The following is a 19,739-nucleotide window of genomic DNA, read 5'->3' as shown; positions in this document are numbered from 1 at the left end:
CGAAAATCAATGTGTTGCCCTTCCCAGCTGACTTTGTCTCCATAAAGGAGCCTTCAAGCAGCACAGAGTAGTGAGTGGCAGAGTGGGGCGAAGGGGCCAGAGAAGTGTGCCCACCGGGCTTCCTGTGCACCACCTTCAGCCTCACCCAGGGGGCAGGAGCACTGCAGTCATCCACATTCATGTCTTCTTCCGCCATGACATGAATCCCACAGGGATCTCAGGGTCAATGTGTGGCCCACATGGCCACCCTTGGGGGCTTTCCCACCCTCACCCAGCCAGAGGCCATCCCAAGACACAAGAAAAGAAAAACAAAGAGGTTCTGGAGCGAGCAGCATCTGTTCTTATATCAGTTTTATTGGTGGGTTTGTAGCTCCCTGGGCCGGGCCTGGGCTTAGGCCAGTCTCTTGCTCACTCGCTCATAGGTCACGCCTCCGATGGTGGAGACCTAAAAGAAGCAGCCAGGACAGAGGGAATCAGTGCCCCACCCCGGTAGCCAGGAGGCACCGCTGAAGGAAGATGAGCCTCCAATCGCAGCCTTGAGTAGATGAGAGGTGCACCACTTCTTTGGGCCTCAGTTTCCCGATTTGTTCCAGGAGTCAGTGTGCAGACTCCCTGTGATGAATGGTAACCAGCTGTGAGGAGTGATGTGGCTCTGGGTGTGGAACCCTGCACCTCTGTTCCTCTCCATTCACCCATGTCAGGCTCTTCCCCTGAATGATTCCATGTAATCCTCCCAACAGCCATGTGAGTTTGTTTCCATTGTACAGATGAGAAAATTGAAGTTTAGAGAAGTCAAGTAATCCTTCCAAGGCCACACGCCATGGCTGCACCACAGTGTTTGTGGGCACCTGTCACATGCTCGGTGATGGGAAGATACAGTCCCTACTCTCAAGAAGCCTAAGGTTTAGTGGGAGAGGGAGGCAGGGGGATGCTGTTCTTTGAAGGCCCACAGTGTGCGGTGCCCCAGGCTCCATGCCAAGGAGCTGTGCTGCCATTGGATGTGCACGTGTCATCAGCTGGTTCTGACACCCAGCAGAAGAAAGCAGCATATCCATGAGAAGGGCGGGTAGCAAACAGAGAGCTGTGGGAGAGCCCAGAGGAGGCAGGGAGCCACTCACTAGATAACAGGAGGGGGAATTGGCTGTTGGACAGAATCCTGAAGAATTGGATTTGGAAAAGCAAACAGGAGAAAGGGAATTCAGAGCAGAGGAACCATATGGCACAGAAAAGGAGATAGGAATGGCTCTGTCCGGCTCAGGAGCAGTAGCTGGTCCAGAGGGGCTGGGCAGAGCGTACCTGTAGGATTGGGCAGTAAGGCCGTGGAAGGTCAAGCGGAGGAGTTTGGTCCTGATTCATAACAAAGGGCAGCAGTGTGAAGTGATGTCGATTTGCATATGGGATAGATGGAAGGTCAGGGAGAGGTGGAATCAGAGGAGTCTGAGGCTTGGTGTAGGGGAGAGGTGATGAGAACATGGCAGGGGTGCTGGTGGCGGAAGGCAGAAGGGACGCTTACAAAATGCACTGTCTATTGGTGGAGAATTGGGGAAGTGCCAGGATGATTCTGGGCCTCTAGAGATGGGAGATTTGCAATCAAGACAGCTCCTCTCAGGGCCTAGTTATGCAACTTTGTTTATGTGTGTGCGTGCCTGGGTCTATGTGCATGCATACATGTGTGTGTGCCTGGCTGTGTCATGTGTGTGTGTGCATGATGACCCTGAACTCTGGTCACTGCCCACACCACATGGGCTCCATGATAAGGAATCTCTGGGAATTGACAAGCAGGTTCTCTCAGCTTGGGAAGATCAATTCTCTTGTCAGGCCCAAACTTGCTTCCAGTTCTCCTGCCCTGTGCTCTCCCTGCACACCTCACAGGCTGGGGAGCTTTGCTTCTTCTGGGAGTTACTGACTGACATTTCATGTAAAAATGCGTCAAAACCCCTTTCATCAGATCCTTCAAAATATCAGTTTTCACCCAGGAGAAGAGGGATATAGTCATTTTTGTTCTTTTTACAGTTTTTCAACACTGTACATCTATTAATTTTTAGATTTTTTTTTTTTTTTTTGAGACAGAGTTTCGCTCTTGTTGCCCAGGCTGGAGTGGGCTCATTCTTTGCTCACTGCAACCTCTGCCTCCCGGATTGAAGCGATTCTCCTGCCTCAGCCTCCTAAGTAGCTGGGATTACAGGTGTGCACCACCACACCCAGCTAATTTTTTTTTTTTTTTGTATTTTTAGTAGAAACTGGGTTTCACCACGTTGGCCGGGCTGGTCTTGAACTTCTGACCTCAGGTGATCCACTTGCTTCAGCCTCCCAAAGTGCTGGGATCAGAAGCTTGAGCCGGGCGCGGTGGCTCATGCCTGTAATCTCAGCACTTTGGGAGGCCGAGGCGGGTGGATCACGAGGTCAGGAGATCGAGACCATCCTGGCTAACATGGTGAAACCCCGTCTCTACTAAAAAAAAAAAAAATACAAAAAATTAGCCGACGTGGTAGCGGGCGCCTATAGTCCCAGCTACTTGGGAGGCTGAGGCAGGAGGATGGCGTGAACCTGGGAGGTGGAGCTTGCAGTGAGCCGGGATTGCGCCACTGCACTCCAGCCTGGGCGACAGAGCAAGACTCCGTCTCAAAAAAAAAAAAAAAAAAAAAAGAAGCTTGAGCCACCACACCCAGATAATTTTTAGATTCTTTAAACAAAAATGTTAAAGGGGGATAAAAAGATCCGTGGGCCTGGGCAGAAGAGGCAGGGGGCCTAGTCTAGAAGTCAGCGGATGAGATCTGCCTCTGCATGTACTAGTTGTGTGGCCACGGCCAAGTCCCTTGCTGTCTCTGAGCCTTGTAATGCTGCTCTGTAAAATAAGCATAATGGGAGGGCACGGAACCTCTTGGGCCGTCTTATGGACTGCACGTGTGTCCCCCCACCAAACCCATATGATAAAGGTCAAAGCCCCAGTGTGATGGTATTTGGAGATAGGACCTTTAGGGGGTGATTAAGTTATGAGAGTGGAGTCCCCATGAGGGATTAGTGCCCTTATAACAACAGACACGAGGCCTGGTGCAGTGGCTCACGCCAGTAATCCCAGCACTTTGGGAGACCAGGGTAGGCAGATTACTTGAGGTCAGGAGTTCAAGATCAGCCTGACCAACATGGTGAAACCCTGTCTCTACTAAAATTACAAAAATTAGCCGGTCATGGTGGCACATGCCTATAATCCCAGCTACTCAGGAGGCTGAGGCACGAGAATCACTTGAATGGCGGAAGCGGAGGTTTCAGTGAGCTGAGATCATGCCTCTATACTCCAGCCTGGGCAACAGAGTGAAATTCCATCTCAAAAAAAAAAAAAAAAAAAAAAAGTCCAGGCACAGTGGCTCACCCTTGTAATCCCAGCGCTTTGGGAGGCTGAGAGGGGATGAATCATGGAGTCAGGAGTTCGAGACCAGCCTGGCCAACATGGTGAAACCCTGTATCTACCAAAAATACAAAAATTAGCCAGGTGTGGTGGTGGGCACCTGTAATCCCAGGTGCCCAGCTACTTGGGGAGGCTGAGGCAGGAGAATTGCTTGAACCTGAGGGCAGAGGTTCAAGAGATCATGCCACTGAACTCCAGCCTGGACAACAGAGCAAGACTCTGTCTCAAAAAAAAAAAAAAAAAACAAAAAACAGACACAAGAGAGATAACATCTCCCTGCCACGTGAAGAAACCAGGACGAGGGCCCTCATAAGACCCTGACCGTGCTGGCACCCTGATCTTGTACTTTCCAGCTTCCAGAGCTGTGTGAAATAAGTATCTGTGGTGTAAATCATTTACACCACAGTGTCTGAGAGAGGCAGTGTGCTCCTTTCCTCTTCACAGGGCTTGAGATGTGGGCACAAGAAAGCGAAAATGAGAGAGAGAGAGAGAGAAAGAGAGAAAGAAAGATCAAAGAAGGAGAAGCAAGGGGGTCACACAAACCCTGCCTGCCTCATCATGTCTTCCCTGCTGGAGAGCTTCAGGGAGGAGGGAAGGGCCTTTTCTAGACCTACACGGGACCCCAGAGGGTCTCTGGCCCAGGTCACAGGCTCACAGTGAGGGAATGAAGCATGGAAATGCCTTCTTTTCCCTTTTAACCTCACGTCCATTTCTTCCACCTAGGGAAAACTTGGAGACCCACGGGAAAGAAACAAGTGAGAGGAAGGGCCTCCCAGGGCATCACCTCCAGTGTAGGAGGAGTGAGTCCACAGATGTGTGTGTTGGACCTGCCAATATTTATGGAATTTTTTTAATTAGTTGCCAATATTTAATAGTATGGAGATTTCACATGGAAGTGCAAATTTCCATCTTCTCTTGATAAATCAGAAGATCTGGTAGAAGGGGCCCGATGTCCCTCAAGGAAAAGGAGTGGAGTGGTGGCTGTCCTTTGAGGAGCCCACCTGGACCACCTCCTTTATTTATATTCTGAGAAGGATCTTCTGGGCTTCCAGTCTTGTGTCCCAGAAGTGGCTGAGTGTGAGTGCTACAGTCAGGCTACTTAGCATCAAATCCCAGCTCTGTAGTCAAAGCTGTGTGCTCCCTCACTTATCCCTGTGCCTCAGTCTCCTCCTAAAATGGAGATAAAAATCCCCACCTAACAGGGTTATTTTGAAGACCAAATGACATCATGTGCATCCAGCACTCAGCATAGAGCCTGGTACAAGGGAAGTGCTGGTAAAGCCAGCTGCCCAGAGGCCTACTTCTGAGGGGCTGTGGCCAGGAGGCAGAAAAATGTCCAATAATCATCCCAGGAACCAGCAGGACACTCACCTCCACCAGCTTGTCACCCACGATCTCTGAGGTCTGGTGATAGTTGGGGAAATTCACCACCAGCTTCCCGCCCTCCATCTGCACGGTGGCCTGGAATGGAAGCACATTAAGCCTGGGTTGTTGCAGGTGATTGGCAACTATCTGGGGCTGGTGGCTCTGGCAGTAAGAAGAATTTACTAAGGCCAGGCACGGTGGCTTATGCCTATAATCCCAGCACTTTGGGAGACTGAGGCAGGCGGATCACTTGAGGTCAGGAGTTCGAGACCAGCCTGGCCAACATGGTGAAACCCTGTCTCTACTAAAAATACAAAAATTAGCCGGGTATGGTGGCTCATGACTGTAATCCAGCTACTTGGAAGGCTGAGGCACGAGAATTGCTTGAACCCAGGAGGCGGAGGCTGCAGTGAGCAGAGATCGTGCCACTACGCTCCAGCCTGGGCAACAGAGCAAGACTCTGTCTCAAAAAAAAAAAAATAAATAATTTACCAAGACAGTTGTAGGTAAAAAAAAAAAAAAAGTCAGATTTCTTAGAGAAAGTATGAAAATACATTGCAAGGGTGCACTGGGCAGGACAGCAAGAGAGGAGCTGACTGCAAGGAGACAAAGTCTTGCTGGAGAGTTTATAGACTGTTGCTTATGCTGTGTGCTGAAGAGGGTTTTGTGCAGTACTGACAAAGCAAAGGTTATAGTGAGATAACTTACATTTTTCTATCAGCGGAGGTGGTGATAGCTGGGCACAGGAAGATTGTGAGTTATTTGCACAGGAGGGCTATGTGTTCTGGACCATGAAGAAAGGCAGACTTACAGCTTATCTGCTTTCCTTTTTTGCTTTCCCCTGCTGCCGCCAACGTGACTCCTTTTCTATAATTAGAACTCCACATGGGTCACCAGAGGCCTAATGATAGAGGCAAATAGCTGGGGTTCAAATCCCTGGTCCCACCATGTTCTAGCTGCAAGGCCTTAGACACATTACTTGGTCTCCCTGAGCCTTGGTTTCTTCACTTCTTCTTTTTTTTTTTTTTTGAGATGGAGCCTCGCCCTGTTGCCCAGGCTGGAGTGCAATGGTGTGATCTCGACTCACTGTAACCTCTGCCAGGTTCAAGCGATTCCCCTGCCTCAGCTTCCCGAGTAGCTGGGATTACAGGCGCCTGCCACCACGCCCGGCTAATTTTTGTATTTTTAGTAGAGACAGGGTTTCGCCATATTGGCCAGTCTGGTCTTGAACTCCTAACCTCGTGATCTGCCTGCCTTGGCTTCCCAAAGCGCTGGGATTACAGGCGTGAGCCACCGTGCCCAGCCAGTTTCTTCACTTCTAAAACAAAAGCAAATGACTGCATTTTTTCTTCTAGCATTCACTATGTGGCAGGCACTATGCCAGGTGCTTTCATGCACTGGCTTGTTTAATCTTCACCACAGCTCTTGAAGCCAGAGATTGTATGTAGTCTCCTTTTGCATACTAGAGATATGAGGCTCAGGGGAGTGAAATGACTTGCCCAAGGCCCTACAATTGCTGGTGGGAAATCATGGTTTCAAACCCAGCCAAGCCTCACTCCAGGGTCCAGTGTCTTTATCTCTGTGCTACACAGAGAGGCAGCATAAAAAAAGCACTTATGGCAGGGCATGGTGGCTCACACCTGTAATCCCAGCACTTTGGGAGGTCAAGGTGGGCGGATCACAAGGTCAGCAGTTTGAGACCAGCCTGGTCAACATGGTGAAACCCTATCTCAGCTGAAAATACAAAAATTAGCCAGATGTGGTGGTGCCCGCCTGTAATCCCAGCTGCTCGGGAGGCTGAGGCAGGAGAATCGCTTGAACCCAGGAGGCACAGGTTGCAGTGAGCCGAGATCATGCCACTGCACTCCAGCCTGGGTGACACAGTGAGTCTCAAATAAAAAAAAAAAAAAAAAAAAGCAGTTATGCTCTCTAGTGCCTGGTGTAAAGGCCTGCCCCTGTTGTGTAACTAAGGCAAAGTTTTTTTATTTTTATTTATTTTTTAATTTTTTTAGATGGACTCTCACTCTGTCCCCCAGGCTGGAGTGCAGTGGTGTGATCTCAGCTCACTGCAACCTCTGCCTCCTGGGTTCAAGCAATTCCCCTGCCTCAGCCTCCTGAGTGGCCGGGATTACAGGCATGCACCACTATGTCCAGCTAATTTTTGTATTTTTGGTAGAGACAGGATTTCACTATGTTGGCCAGGCTAATCTCAAAATCCTGGCCTCAAGCCATCTACCCACCTCGGCCTCCCAAAGTGCTGGGATTACAGGCGTGAGCCACTGTGCCTGGCCAGCAAGCTTTTTAATCCCATGATTTAGCCTCCCCGCTCAATCTGGGGAGAGTAATTGTAGCAATTTCATAGGATTAACTGCATTAAGATGGAAAAACTATTCAATTCAGCAAGTGTCTAGCTTATATTAAGTGTCCAGCAAGTATTAGCTATTTTTCTTATTGTTTTAGTGCCCATGTTTGACCATTAAAAATCAGGAACATTAAATTGCCAAGTAACTCAAGGTCTTAATGCTGGAAGCCAAACTGGAGAAAGAAGCCTCAGCTCGGGAGCAGGGAGGCCATGTTTGAGAAGGAGAAGTCAGATGGAGGCCTGGGGAAGGAGGGGATCAGCCAGTGGCCTCTCACCTTGAACGTCTTGCCCCCCATTGTCTGTATGTCGCTTTCCTTGCCAACAGTGAACTTGTTGGTCATGGTGTGGCCCCCGGAGTAGTGCTGGGACCAAGTGAAGTCCTGCCCATCCTGCTGCACCTCCGTGACGATCTTGAAATTGCGGGCTTTTTCGATTACATCGCTGGAGATCCCTGGACCCGGGGACAAGCAGAGTAGCCATGTAAGAGCTGCTTTTAACTCTGTGGTTTAGGGAAAGAGCTTTCCTGCCCACCCCCACCGCCCTACCCCCTTGTGCATGATAGGTTAGCCTGCAGGTTAAGAGCACAGTGCCTGAGACAGATAATACATGCTGTGGGCCATGTGGCTGGGGAAAGTTAATATCTCTCTGAGCCTCAGTGTATTCATCCACAATATGGAGATAATAAGGCCCATCCCAAAAGGCTGTTACAAGAATTATATTCAATGTGAGTGTGTTTGTGAAGCTCCTGGCACATAGTGGGTGCTCATCAATGATAACCAAGCTTCTGATAGTAATATAAATATAACTGAATCTTGCCAAGCTCGCGAAGTTCTAGAATGAATGAGACTTTCAAGACTGTGTCTTCTGGCCAGGTGTGGTGGTTCATGCCTGTAATCCCAGCACCTTGGGAGCCCGAGGTGGGCAGATCATTTAAGGTCAGAAGTTCGAGAGCAGCCTGGCTAACGTGGTAAAACCCCGTCTCTACTAAAAATACAAAAAAATTATCTGGGCATGGTGGCAGGTGCCTGTAATACCGGCTATTTGAGAGGCTGAGGCAAGAGAATCACTTAAACCCTGGAGGCAGAGGTTGCAGTGAGCTGGGATTGTGCCACTGCAATTCTGCCCGGGCTACAGAGCAGGACTCCGTCCCCTCCTCCCTGCCAAAAAAAGATTGTGTCTTCTAATACTTTCATTTTACAGATAAGGAAGTGAGCACCCAGAATGCGAAAGGGACTTCCCAGTATTTCATTGAAATTTAATGACAGAATCAGGTCTAGAACTGAGGTGGGCTCACTTCCCATCCCACCTTCCCCTCCTTCCCCAGGCCTCTATCTGACTTCTCCTTCTCAAACATGGCCTCCCTGCTCCCGAGGTGAGGCTTCTTTCTCCAGTTTGGCTTCCAGCATTAAGAGCTTGAGTTACTTGGCAACTTAATGCTCCTGATTTTTAATGGTCAAACATGGGCACTAAAACAAGAAAAATAGCTAATACTTGCTGGACACTTAATATAACGAGGCTGTTATAGGTGAAGCCAAGTCATTGCTCCTTCAGGGCCACCGCCAATACATGACTCAGAGGGGCTCTCGACTCCTCAAAGCCCCAAGGCACAAGGACCCTGGTCTCAGGGTTGCTCTGACCCAGCTGGCAGGCAAGAAGTGGCCACCAAGAGGGAGGGCACGGGTCCCCTTGAGCTGTCCTCTGAACCTTGAGAGTTACACTGCCTGAGACTTTTTAGATAGTGAGATACTAAGATTTCCACAAGATTATCAGATCCACTGTCTCATTGGTTCCTCACAACAGACTGGTGTTATAAGTCAAGCAGTGAGAGAAAGAATGAAATCATTGGTCTCTCTGCCCACAGTGTTTGGCACAGTAAGAGGCCTGTGTTTGCTGAATGACTGTGTGAAGAAGTGACTTGTCAAACCTGGTTTCCATGCTAACCCTTTGGCTTCCTCTCTTAGGCAGGACGTGGTGACACCACTCATCACAGGGTCCTGGGTGCCAATGGCCTCTGCCACTGACTTGGGCAAGTCACGCTGAGTCCCCGTTGGTAACACTGAGATAGCCTTGCATATAGCTGGTGTTTAAATGTTTGATGGGCTGGGCTCGGTGGCTCATGTCTGTAATCCCAGCATTTTGGGAGGCCGAGGTGAGCGGATCACCTGAGGTTAGGAGTTCAGGACCAGCCTGAGCAACAGGGTGATACCCCGTCTCTACTGAAAGTACGAAAAATTAGCCAGATGTGGTGGCACGTGCCTGTAGTTCCAACTACTCGAGAGGCTGAGGCAGGAGAATTGCTGGAACCCAGGAGACGGAGGTTGCAGTGAGCCCAGATCATGCCACTGCACTTCAGCCTGGGAGACAGAGCAAGACTCAGTCTCAAAAATAAATAAATAAAAATAAATACATGTTTGACTAAATAAACATCAAATCTCTACTTCACCAACCAAGTCTCCACTTTACCAATTACTAGCTGTGTGACTTTGGACTAGTTAATTCCCTGGGCCTCAAGTTTTCCATCAGTAAAGTGGAAATACTAATATATTCTATGTGTGTTTTAAAGTCAAAAAGTGTCTAGGCCGGGCGTAGCGGCTTACGCCTGTAATTCCAGCACTTTGGGAGGTCGAGCTGGGTGGATTACCTGAGGTCAGGAGTTCAAGACTAGCCTGGCCAACATGGTAAAACTCCGTCTTTACTAAAAAAAAAGACAAAAAAAAAAAAAAATTAGCCAGGCGTAGTGGTGCACACCTGTAATCCCAGCTACTCAGGAGGCTGAGGCAGGAGAATTGCTTGAACCTGGGAGCCGGAGGTTGCAGTGAGCCGAGATGGTGCCACTGCACTCCAGCCTGGGAGACAGAGTGAGACTCTGTCTCAAAAATAAAATAAAATAAAATAAAATAAAGTTAAAGAGTGTCTTAGTTCTTATTATCCTCAGAGCCTGGGAGTTGCTCAACAAATGTGTGAATGAATGAATGAGTGAGTGAGTGAATGAATGAATGAAATCCTGTCCCATTCTACCTTAGGGGTTTGGGTTCCTGGCCCAGAGCTGGCTGTGAAAAACCAGCCCCGAGGAAGGGACACCCAGGAGTTCACTCACCGAGGAGCTTCATGAACTCATCATAATTCTTCTCACTCTCCATCTCGAACTTGCCAGTGAAAGCCATGCTGCTGGGAGGCTGGAGGCCAGAGAGCAGAGGGATGAGGAGAATGCGTGGTGCTGAGGGGTCTGCTGTCCCAGCTTATAAACTCTCCCAGTTGCTGAGGCTTAACCCCTAAGTCACCCCACTTCTTCTCCCTCCTGTCCTGAAGAGGAAGCACTTGCTGTTTTATGATGTAGGCAGGACCTGGAGGGACACAGCCCCAAGGTTATTCACCCTGGGGAAGTGCTGTGACCCCATTGCCATTGCCAGCAGGGTCAGGATGGCAATGGGTTTGAGGAGTCATCGCCTCTCTGCCCATCTCTCCCTCCATTCCCACATGCCCTGCCCTCAATGCATGCTCTCACCATCTCTCATCACTCATGCACCCTCTCACTCTGCAACCAAAGCACTTGAGCACTTGCTGCATGCGGGGCCAGCGCTGAAGAAACACAAATGAATGAGACACACACCTTTCCCAAAAGAGCCTTTGGTTTAGTCCAGAGACAAGCACACACCTGCAGACAGTTCTTGTGTAAGCAGGATGTGATGTGCCCCAAAAGAAAAGCAGATGGCTGACCTGGGACGTGGGGAAGGAGCAATGGTGTCCAGTGGGGGGCTGGTGCATGTTTGGGGAGGAGGTGGCATTTGGCACCCATCTTGGAGAACCAATAGGACTTGGATGTGTAGAGAAGCAGGAAGGTTGGAGGAGGCTGAGAACAAAGGGAGACGATATTCTAGGATGAGGGAACAGTGTGATGAAGATGGAAAGGGCAATGATGAAAGGAAACAGTGAGTTTAGCTGGAGCAAAGCAAACTTGAAGGAGAACAGATGCCCCCAAGGGTGCAGATAACGCAACCAGAGTAAAGCAGCCACCCATGGACCTAGGCAGCGCACCTGGAGGAGAAGATGCCAGGTGCCTTGAAGACGCCTGTGCGCCAGGCACTGGGCTGGGAGCTGGATGAATTTTATTTTGTTCAAGCTTCAGAGCCGGAAGGGGTTAGGGGTTCAGAATCTTGACTTCCATTTCCTGCTGTGTCTCTCAGTACCACTTCACATGCAGGGACTCTATCTCCTCCGTGATCACTTCAGCCTACCTATCTTGTGAGAATGTCCTCTGCATTGGGCAAAATTGACAGTGCAAAGTATAAAACACTCTGCAAAGGCTCTCGTGATTATTATGTATTTATTTATTTTTGAGATGGAGTTTCACTCTTGTTGCCCAGGCTGGGGTGCAAAGGTGTGATCTCGGCTCACTGCAACCTCCGCCTCCCGGGTTCAAGCAATTCTCCTGCCTCAGCCTCCAGAGTAGCTGGGATTACATGCATGCACCACCACACCCAGCTAATTTTGTATTTTTAGTAGAGACGGGCTTTCTCCATGTTGCTCAGGCCGGTCTCGAACTCCCAACCTCAAGTGATCTGCCTGCCTCAGCCTCACAAAGTGCTGGGATTACAGGCGTGAGCCGCCACACTCGGCCGATTATTATTGTTAATTCAGGAAATCTCTGCATGTCTATTTCCTTTTCCCAGGCTTGTGCTCCATGAATCTCCTTCATTTCCATCTAAAGCTGAATTCAATACAGTTGCTGACTCCCAGACCTGGGACTAAGGGGTCTCTGAACTGATGAAAAACCAACTCTGCCGCATTTTACCAGGCTTTAATCTCCAATCTTGGAATCTCTAACTCCAGCCAGGACTCTTACTTTAGTCTAACAGGCAGACAAACAGACACACACACACACGTCATGGATTTTTCTAAGTTATATACATAAAAATTTCAAATAATTCAGAGCAAGTGACAGTCCTGTCAGAGGCGGCCTGTGATAATAGTTTGGTATCTCTCCTTCTAGGCTTTTTCTTTCCTTTTCTTTTTTCCTGAGACAAGGTCTGTCTTTGTCACCAAGGCTGGAGTGCAGTGTGTGACCTCAGCTCACTGCAGCCTTGACCTCCCAGGCTCCAGTGATCCTCCCAACTCAGCCTCCCAAACAGCTGGGACTACAAGTACATGCCACCATGCCTGACTTTTCTTCTTTTTTTTTTTTTTTGAGGTGAAGTCTCCCTCCGTTGCACAGGCTGAAGTGCAGTGGCGCAGTCTTGGCTCACTGCAACCTCCGCTCCCAGGTTCAAGCAATTCTCCTGCCTCAGCCTCCCTAATAGCTGGGACTGCAGGTGCACGCCACCACGCTCAGCTAATTTTTAGTAGAGGCAAGGTTTCACTGTGTTGGCCAGGCTGGTCTCAAACTCCTGACCTCAGATGATCAGAAGGCCGCCCACCTCGGCCTCCCAAAGTGCTGAGATTAGAGGCATGAGCCACCACACCCAGCCCTTTTAGGCTTTTAAATGCACATATTTACTTTCTTGTATAAATGAGACCATATTTCTCTGTTACCTCCTGTTTATGTAATGATATAGGCACATGTCTATATCATTACAAAAAGATATATCATATCCTGTTCAATAGCTCCAGAGTATTCTATCATATGTATGTCTCATAACTTACTTAGCTATTGCTGGATTTTTAGGTTGTTTGCAATGTTTTCCTATTATAAATAACTGTGATAAAAATATTCTTGTTCACACCTTTCACTGTACATGTCAGATTATTTACTAAGATTACTTGCTAAGGATGAATTCCCAGACATGAAATTCCTGGAACAAAGGATTGTAGTATTTAAAATTTGTATATCTATTACTTTACTGCCTTTCAGAAAAGCTGTAGCCGTTTACACTCCCGCCTAGAGCATGTGAGAATTTCCTCTCACTGATAATAATGATGATATAACAATGACTGATAACAATGACAAGAATAGCTCACATTTATTGGATCTTTATTATGCGTTTGGCACTCAGCTGAGTGTTTTACACGAATGATCTTATTTAATCTTCAGAACAACTCTATGAAGTATGTACTGTTATTGCCCCCATTTCACCTAGGAGCAAACAGAGGTTCAGTGAAGTGTTAACCTTGACAAAGTATACTTTGCCAAAGTCACAGAGCCCCGGTGTATAGTTTAGTTTATATTTACTTTTTTTTTTTTTTTTTGGGACAGAGTCTCGTGGGGCGATCTCGGCTCACTGCAACCTCCGCCTCTCAGGTTCAAGCAATTCTCCTGCCTCAGCCTCCTGAGTAGCTGGGATTACAGGCGCCCACCATCATGCCCAGCTAATTTTCTGTGTCTTTAGTAGAGATAGGATTTCTCCATGTTGGCCAGGCTGGCCTCGAACTCCTGACCTCGTGATCTGCCTGCCTCGGCCTCCCAAAGTGCTGGAACTACAGGCATGAGCCACCGCGCTCGGCCTATGTTTACTCTTAAAATAGCTTTCAACGTCTTTTTTTCAAAAAATCCCTATAATCCCATAACCCTAATACAAGTAAACTGCTTTTATTAATTAATTAATTAATTAATTAATTAATTTGAGACAGTCTCGCTCTATCGCCCAGGCTGGAGTGCAGTGTCACATCTCGACTCACTGCAACCTCTGCCTCCCAGGTTCAAGCCATTCTCCTGCCTCAGCCTCCCAAGTAGCTGGGATTATAGGCACCCACCACCACGCCTGACTAATTTTTCTGTTTTTAATAGAGACAGGATTTTGCCATGTTGGCCAGGCTGGTTTCAAACTCCTGACCTCAGGTGATCCACTCGCCTCAGCCTCCCAAAGTACTGGTATTACAGGTGTGAGCCACTCTGCCCGGCCTTATATTTTCTACTCTCTTCCTCCCTCTTTTGCTATTTCTCTCCTTCTCCCTCATTATTATTTTCTTTCTTATCAACTGTAACAGATATACAATAACCACACCCCACATAAATACAATATTGTATTCTATTTTTCTTCACCTAGCATTAGTTTGTAAACACAGTCCCATGTTTCTGAAAAGCTGTCAGGTTGGGCTAGGTGCAGTGGCTCACACCTGTAATCCCAGCACTTTGGGAGGCTGAGGTTGGCGGGATCACTTGAGGTCAAGAGTTCGAGACCAGCCTGGCCGACATGGCGGAACCCCATCTCTAGTAAAAATACAAAAATTTGCTGGGTGTGGTGGTGGGCGCCTGTAGTCCTAGCTGCTTGGGAGGCTGAGGCAGGAGAATCACTTGAACCTGGGAGGCAGAGGTTGCAGTGAGCTGAGATGGTACCACTGTACTCCAGCCTGGGCAACAGAGCAAGACTCCATCTCAAAAGAAAAAAAAAAGAAGAAAAGAAAATGTAGGAAGAGACCAGCCTGGGCAATATAGAGACCCTCATCTCTACTAAAAATTTAAAAATTAGCAGGTGTAGTGGCATGTGCCTATGGTACCAGCTACTTTGGAGGCAGAGGCAAGAGGATGACTTACGCCTGGGAGACTGAGGCTTCAGTGAGCCATGATTGCGCCACTGCATTCAGCCTGGGTGACAGAGTAAGACCCTGTCTTAAAAAAAAAAAAAAAAGAAAAGAAAAGAAAAAGAAAATTTGGAAAGAACAAAACACAAATAAATTTGAAGCTACCTATAATCCTACCAATCTTATTTTTCAATTGTAAAATTAATGCATACTCATTGTTTAAAAAGACAAAAGCTTAAGACTTTGTAAAGGTTAAAACCACAGATCCCACTACATCTCATTTTCCAGAGCCAGCTGCTGTTAAATTCAGTAGATAAACTTCTAGGTGTTTTCCACATGCACACAAACATATTTGTGCATGTCCTTTTTTCCTACTCTTTTTAACAAAAATGAAATTCAGAGATACTGTATTGTCTTGCTCTTTTTCACATAGCTATATACATAGATATACATCATGGACATAAATGAGTCTTATTTCTTCATGGAAACTGAAAAAAAAATCTCCATCCATTATTAAAAGCGACTTGCCAAATGGACAAATCCACTAATAGAGTATGTTTCGTCGCCATGCTCTAAGCATGAGAAACAATGAAAAATTCACCATCTCCCTGAAAACCTTGGGGGAAATAATTTTACCACAGTAATGGAGATGCAAGTCAGCCATAAGGTGACAGCCAGTGAGTGAGATAGAAAGGTTTAGGGGGTGGGGCACAGTCTCCTGGAGTCTTCTGGGGTCTCTCCTCTTGGAGGAAGTTCATACCTTGTAAAACCCCTCCTTCCTGCCTTGGCCTGCCTGGAATGACTGCTCACCTTTCGTCAGTCTTTCTGAATTCTAATTGTCCTTCTACCCCCACCTCCTCCAATCAGGCTTTTTTGATTACTCCAACCTGTAGAGATTGTCCCTTGCAAAAATCCCCATAGCCTGTACCTTCTCTTTGTAATGGCTCAGTGGGTGGATCTGGGCTTTAGAGTCACTCAGCCTTCTCATGTCTTAGCTCTGAGACTTCAGACACACCATTGATTCATTCAACAAACATCACCTGAGCATCTCTAGTTCACTGGGTTCTGGAAATACCAAGTACCTGTCCTCAAGTCTCAAGTCTTTTTTTTTGAGACAAAGTCTCACTCTGTCACCCAGGCTGGAATGCAGTGGTACAATCTTGGCTGACTGCAACCTCCGCCTCCAGGTTTCAAGCAACTCTCCTGTCTTAGCCTCCCAAGTAGCTGGGATTACAGGCCCCCATGACCACGCCCGGCTAATTTTTGTATTTTTAGTAGAGACGGGGTTTCACCATGTTGGCTAGGCTGGTCTTGAACTCCTGATCTCAAATGATCCAGCCACCTCAGCCTCCCAAACTGCTGGGATTACAGGCGTGAGCCACGGCGCCCGGTCTGTCCTCAAGTCTTGTGGGAGACCCAGTCCCATAAACAGGCAATTACAACATGATGTGATCAAAGAAATAAAGGTTGCAACATAATGATATTTTTGGAACATAGAGACATCACCCGACTGCTTCCTGAGTATCAGGGAAGGCTGATATGAGAGGAATTAACAAATAAGTCAAAGCCTTACTTATTTATTATTATTAATTATTATTATTATTAGGCAGGGTCTCACTCTGCCACCCAGGCTGGAGTGCGGTGGCACCATCAGCCTCAGCCTCACAGGTTCAAGAGATCTTCCTGCCTTAGCCCCCTGAGTGGCGGGGACCTCAGGCATGCTCCACCACACATGGCTAATTTTTTAACTTTTAGTAGAGACCAGGCCCCACTTGTTGCCCAGTCTTGTCACAAACTCCTGGACTCAAGCGATCCTTCTGCCTTGGCCTCCCAAAGTGCTGTGATTACAGGTGTGAGCCATCACCTGGCCGCATTCATTATTATATGGGGAAAAAAATACGGATATTCCAGAGTTTTAATGAGGTTAAATGAAAGTACATAGCAAAAGTGCTTAGTACAGGATCTAGCATTTCACAGGTGATTGTTGAAGGATATCTACTGTTATTCTCACTCACTGGCAATTTGTCTAGCCTAGCTGTCTATTTTGAACTACTGTTTATATATTGTAGCATTAATTTAACCCTTCACAAAGTGAGTCTTTTATCTCCCAACTACATTGTGATCCCTTCCAGGCCTCAAGCTGCATTTCATTTTTCCTTCTGTATGTGTACCCAGTGGGTACTGGGATAGTGTTGATTTCACTTTATTTGTTCATATCTATCTGGAATAGGCTGTAAGGCTGTGTTCATACACTACTGGGGATGTAGGAAGGGAGGGCTTGTGAAAAATGGAAATCCCTGCTACCTGACTCCCCAAATTTCTGGTTTGGTAGGTCTGGGGTGGGGCCCTAGAATCTGCATTTTGACAAACTCCCCAGTGATTCCACTGCTCAGCAGCCTTGAGAAGCTCTAGGCCAGGGGATGTGGGCAAGAAGGACCAGGTGGCTTCTCCAGGCCCCTGCTTAACTCCCTTTCCCATTGATTTCCTCCTGCACGGTCAGAGCTGTTTTTTCCTTAGTTGCTACTCTTCCAAGGTCAGTGTCCAAAGCAGGATGGGAGTGGTGGGGCTATGGGAAAGGATGACATTGGCACTCAGCTGACTGACTCAGCCATGCTCCCACCCCTTCCCTAGAGTCCAAGTGTACATCTGACCCTCCACCTTCCATCCACCCATGCCTGCCTCTTCCCCTCTTCACCTAGGTTTACCTATTTGTTCAGACCCTCATTGAGAACCTCCCCGGAGGGGTGAATGAACTCAAACTGCCTCCATATCACAGTGAAGTTTTATGAGGCAATAGAACCAATAGAACAACTATACCCCAATAGAGATAAAGAAGAGCCCAAGGCTAATTCCCCTAGGCCACCCCAACTTTCCACCTGAACTCTGGCCCTTGCCTCAGCCAGCTACCATTATTCTCAGAGTAATGCCTGGAGAAGGTGGTGGGAATACAGGTTCTTGAGTCCATGGGTGGGGAGGAGCCCTGGGCACCCTCCTATTCTCTCCACCCCCAGGACCTTACAGGTCTTGCATAGAGTAAGTGAACTATCAGAGTTATTGATTCCTTGATTAAACTCCCCTTCCTCTTTCCTCACCTAAAATCTGAAATACTAGTTGGCATCGATCCCTAGAATGTCAGGGCTAACTGGAACCTCTGAGAACAATATTTTCCCATGATGATACTTCTAGTTTTACTCTTAAGAATCAAAGACCAGGAGTTTGAGATCAGTGTGGCCTACATAGTAAGACCCTGGCTCTAAAAAAATTAAGAAACAATTAGCTAGGCATGGTGGCTTGTGCCTGTAGTCCTAGCTACTGAGGAGGCTGAGGTGGGAGGATCACTTGAGTCCAGGAGTTTGAGGCTACAGTGAGCTATGATTATGCCACTACAATCCAGCCTGGGTGACAGAATGAGACCCCAACTCATTAAAAAAAAAAAAAAAGTCCAGGTGCAGTGGCTCACGCCCGTAATCCCAACACTTTGGGAGGCTGAGGTGTGAGGATCACCTGAGGTCAAGAGTTCTAGACCACCCTAACCAACATGGCGAAACCCCGTCTCTACTAAAAATACAAAAATTAGCCAGGCATGGTGGCAGGTGCCTGTAATCCCAGCTACTCAGGAGGCTGAGGCAGGAGAATTGCTTGTACTCGGGAGCGGAGGTTGCAGTGAGCTGAGATCGCACCTTTGCACTCCAGCCTAGGAGACAGAGTGAGACTCCACCTCAAAATAAAAAAAAAAAGTCAAAGACTAAGATAAGAAAATCCAGTTGGCACTTTGTTTATCCACAATGAGAAACGAAAGAGACAGAGACTCTGGGCACAGGCTGCCTAGGTTTGAATCTCAGCTCTGTCACTTACTGGTTCTGTGGCCTTGGGCACCTTATTTATTTTTTTGTGTCTCAGTTTTCTCATCTGCAAAATCTGGATAATAACGGTGCCTACCTGAAGGGGATGTTACTAATATTAAGTGAGTTAAGCCAGGGGTGGTGGCTGTAACCTGTAATCTCAGTGACTCAGGAGGCCAGAGGCCAGGAATTGGAGACCAGCCTGGGCAGCACAGCAAGACCTTGTCCCTAAAAAAAAAAAAAAAAACAGAAAACCTTAGCTAGGCATGGTGGCCTGTATCCGTAGTCCCCCTGCTACTTGAGGGACTAAAAGAAGGATTGTTTGAGCCCAGGAGTTCAAGGCTGCAGTGAGCTATGTTTGTGCCACTGCACTACCGCCTGGGTGACAGAGCAAGACTTGACTCTAAAATAAATAAATAGGCAAGGCACAGAGGCTCATGCCTGTAATCCCTCCTCTTTGGGAGCCTGAGGTGGGAGATTTGCTTGAGCCCAGGAGTTTGAGATGAGCCTGGGCAACATAGGGAGACCCTATCTCTACAAAAAATAAAATAAAATAAATCAACTGGGCATGGTGGCGTGTGTCTGTAGTCCCAGCTAGTCGGGAGACTGAGGTGGGAAGATCACTTGAGCGTAGGAGTGGAAGGCTACAGTGAGCCATGATCATGCCACTGCACTCCAGCTTGGGCAACAGAGAGGGATTCTGTCCAAAAATAATAATAATAATAAAATAAATAAATAAATAAGATAAAATAAAATAAGTAAATGAGTTCATTTTTGTAAAGTACTTTTCGCAGCACCTGGCAGAGTATATAAGAGTGTGTTAAGTGAGTGTGTTAAGTAACTGTTGGGGCAGGCTGGCCGTGCAGCTTCCACGATGCTCTGTCCAATTCCCAGCTTTGCAGTGTTAATCATTTCCCTCATCTCCAAGTGTCAGATGTACTAGCATTCAGCCCTTCTTCTTGTCTTTTCTCTGAGCACTCATTCCCTTGATTTCATCCAGCCCATAGCTTTAAATATCATCTTTTGCTGATGACTCTAATTTTTTTCCTCCATCTCAGACCTCTACTCTGAACTTATTATGTCCAACTGCCTGCCTAACAGCTCCACTCTATGCCTTACGCCATTTCTAACTGACATCCAAAAGTCCTGTTCTACCCTCAACAAAACTTGCTCCCCGCATGGAGCATCTCAGTTGATGGAAAATACTGAGAGCCAAGATCTAACGTGGACCTGCAATGCGCCAAGTCCTGTGCTAAATGCTTTACATAAATTATCATCCTATCCTCCCAACCAGTCTTATATGTCAGTC

At 47.5% G+C, this 19,739-nt stretch overlaps 1 protein-coding gene across 1 annotated transcript in view; it reads right to left on the bottom strand.

Moving 5' to 3' along the window:
• Window positions 1–336: 336 nt before the first annotated feature.
• Window positions 337–19,739, bottom strand: part of FABP6 (fatty acid binding protein 6) — a 46,908-nt gene continuing 27,505 nt past the window's right edge. The window contains exons 4-7 of the mRNA XM_032155991.2: window positions 10,231–10,309; window positions 7,409–7,584; window positions 4,778–4,867; window positions 337–445 (exon numbers count right to left, since the gene is read on the bottom strand). Coding sequence (XP_032011882.1) covers window positions 392–445; window positions 4,778–4,867; window positions 7,409–7,584; window positions 10,231–10,309 — 399 coding nt within the window. The 3' untranslated portion in view covers window positions 337–391. The remainder of the gene's footprint in view (window positions 446–4,777; window positions 4,868–7,408; window positions 7,585–10,230; window positions 10,310–19,739) is intronic.

This window comes from Hylobates moloch, unplaced genomic scaffold, assembly GCF_009828535.3.
Source record: "Hylobates moloch isolate HMO894 unplaced genomic scaffold, HMol_V3 SCAFFOLD_6, whole genome shotgun sequence".
NCBI classification, from domain to species: domain Eukaryota; kingdom Metazoa; phylum Chordata; class Mammalia; order Primates; family Hylobatidae; genus Hylobates; species Hylobates moloch.
This window is presented reverse-complemented; position numbering and strand designations above follow the sequence as displayed.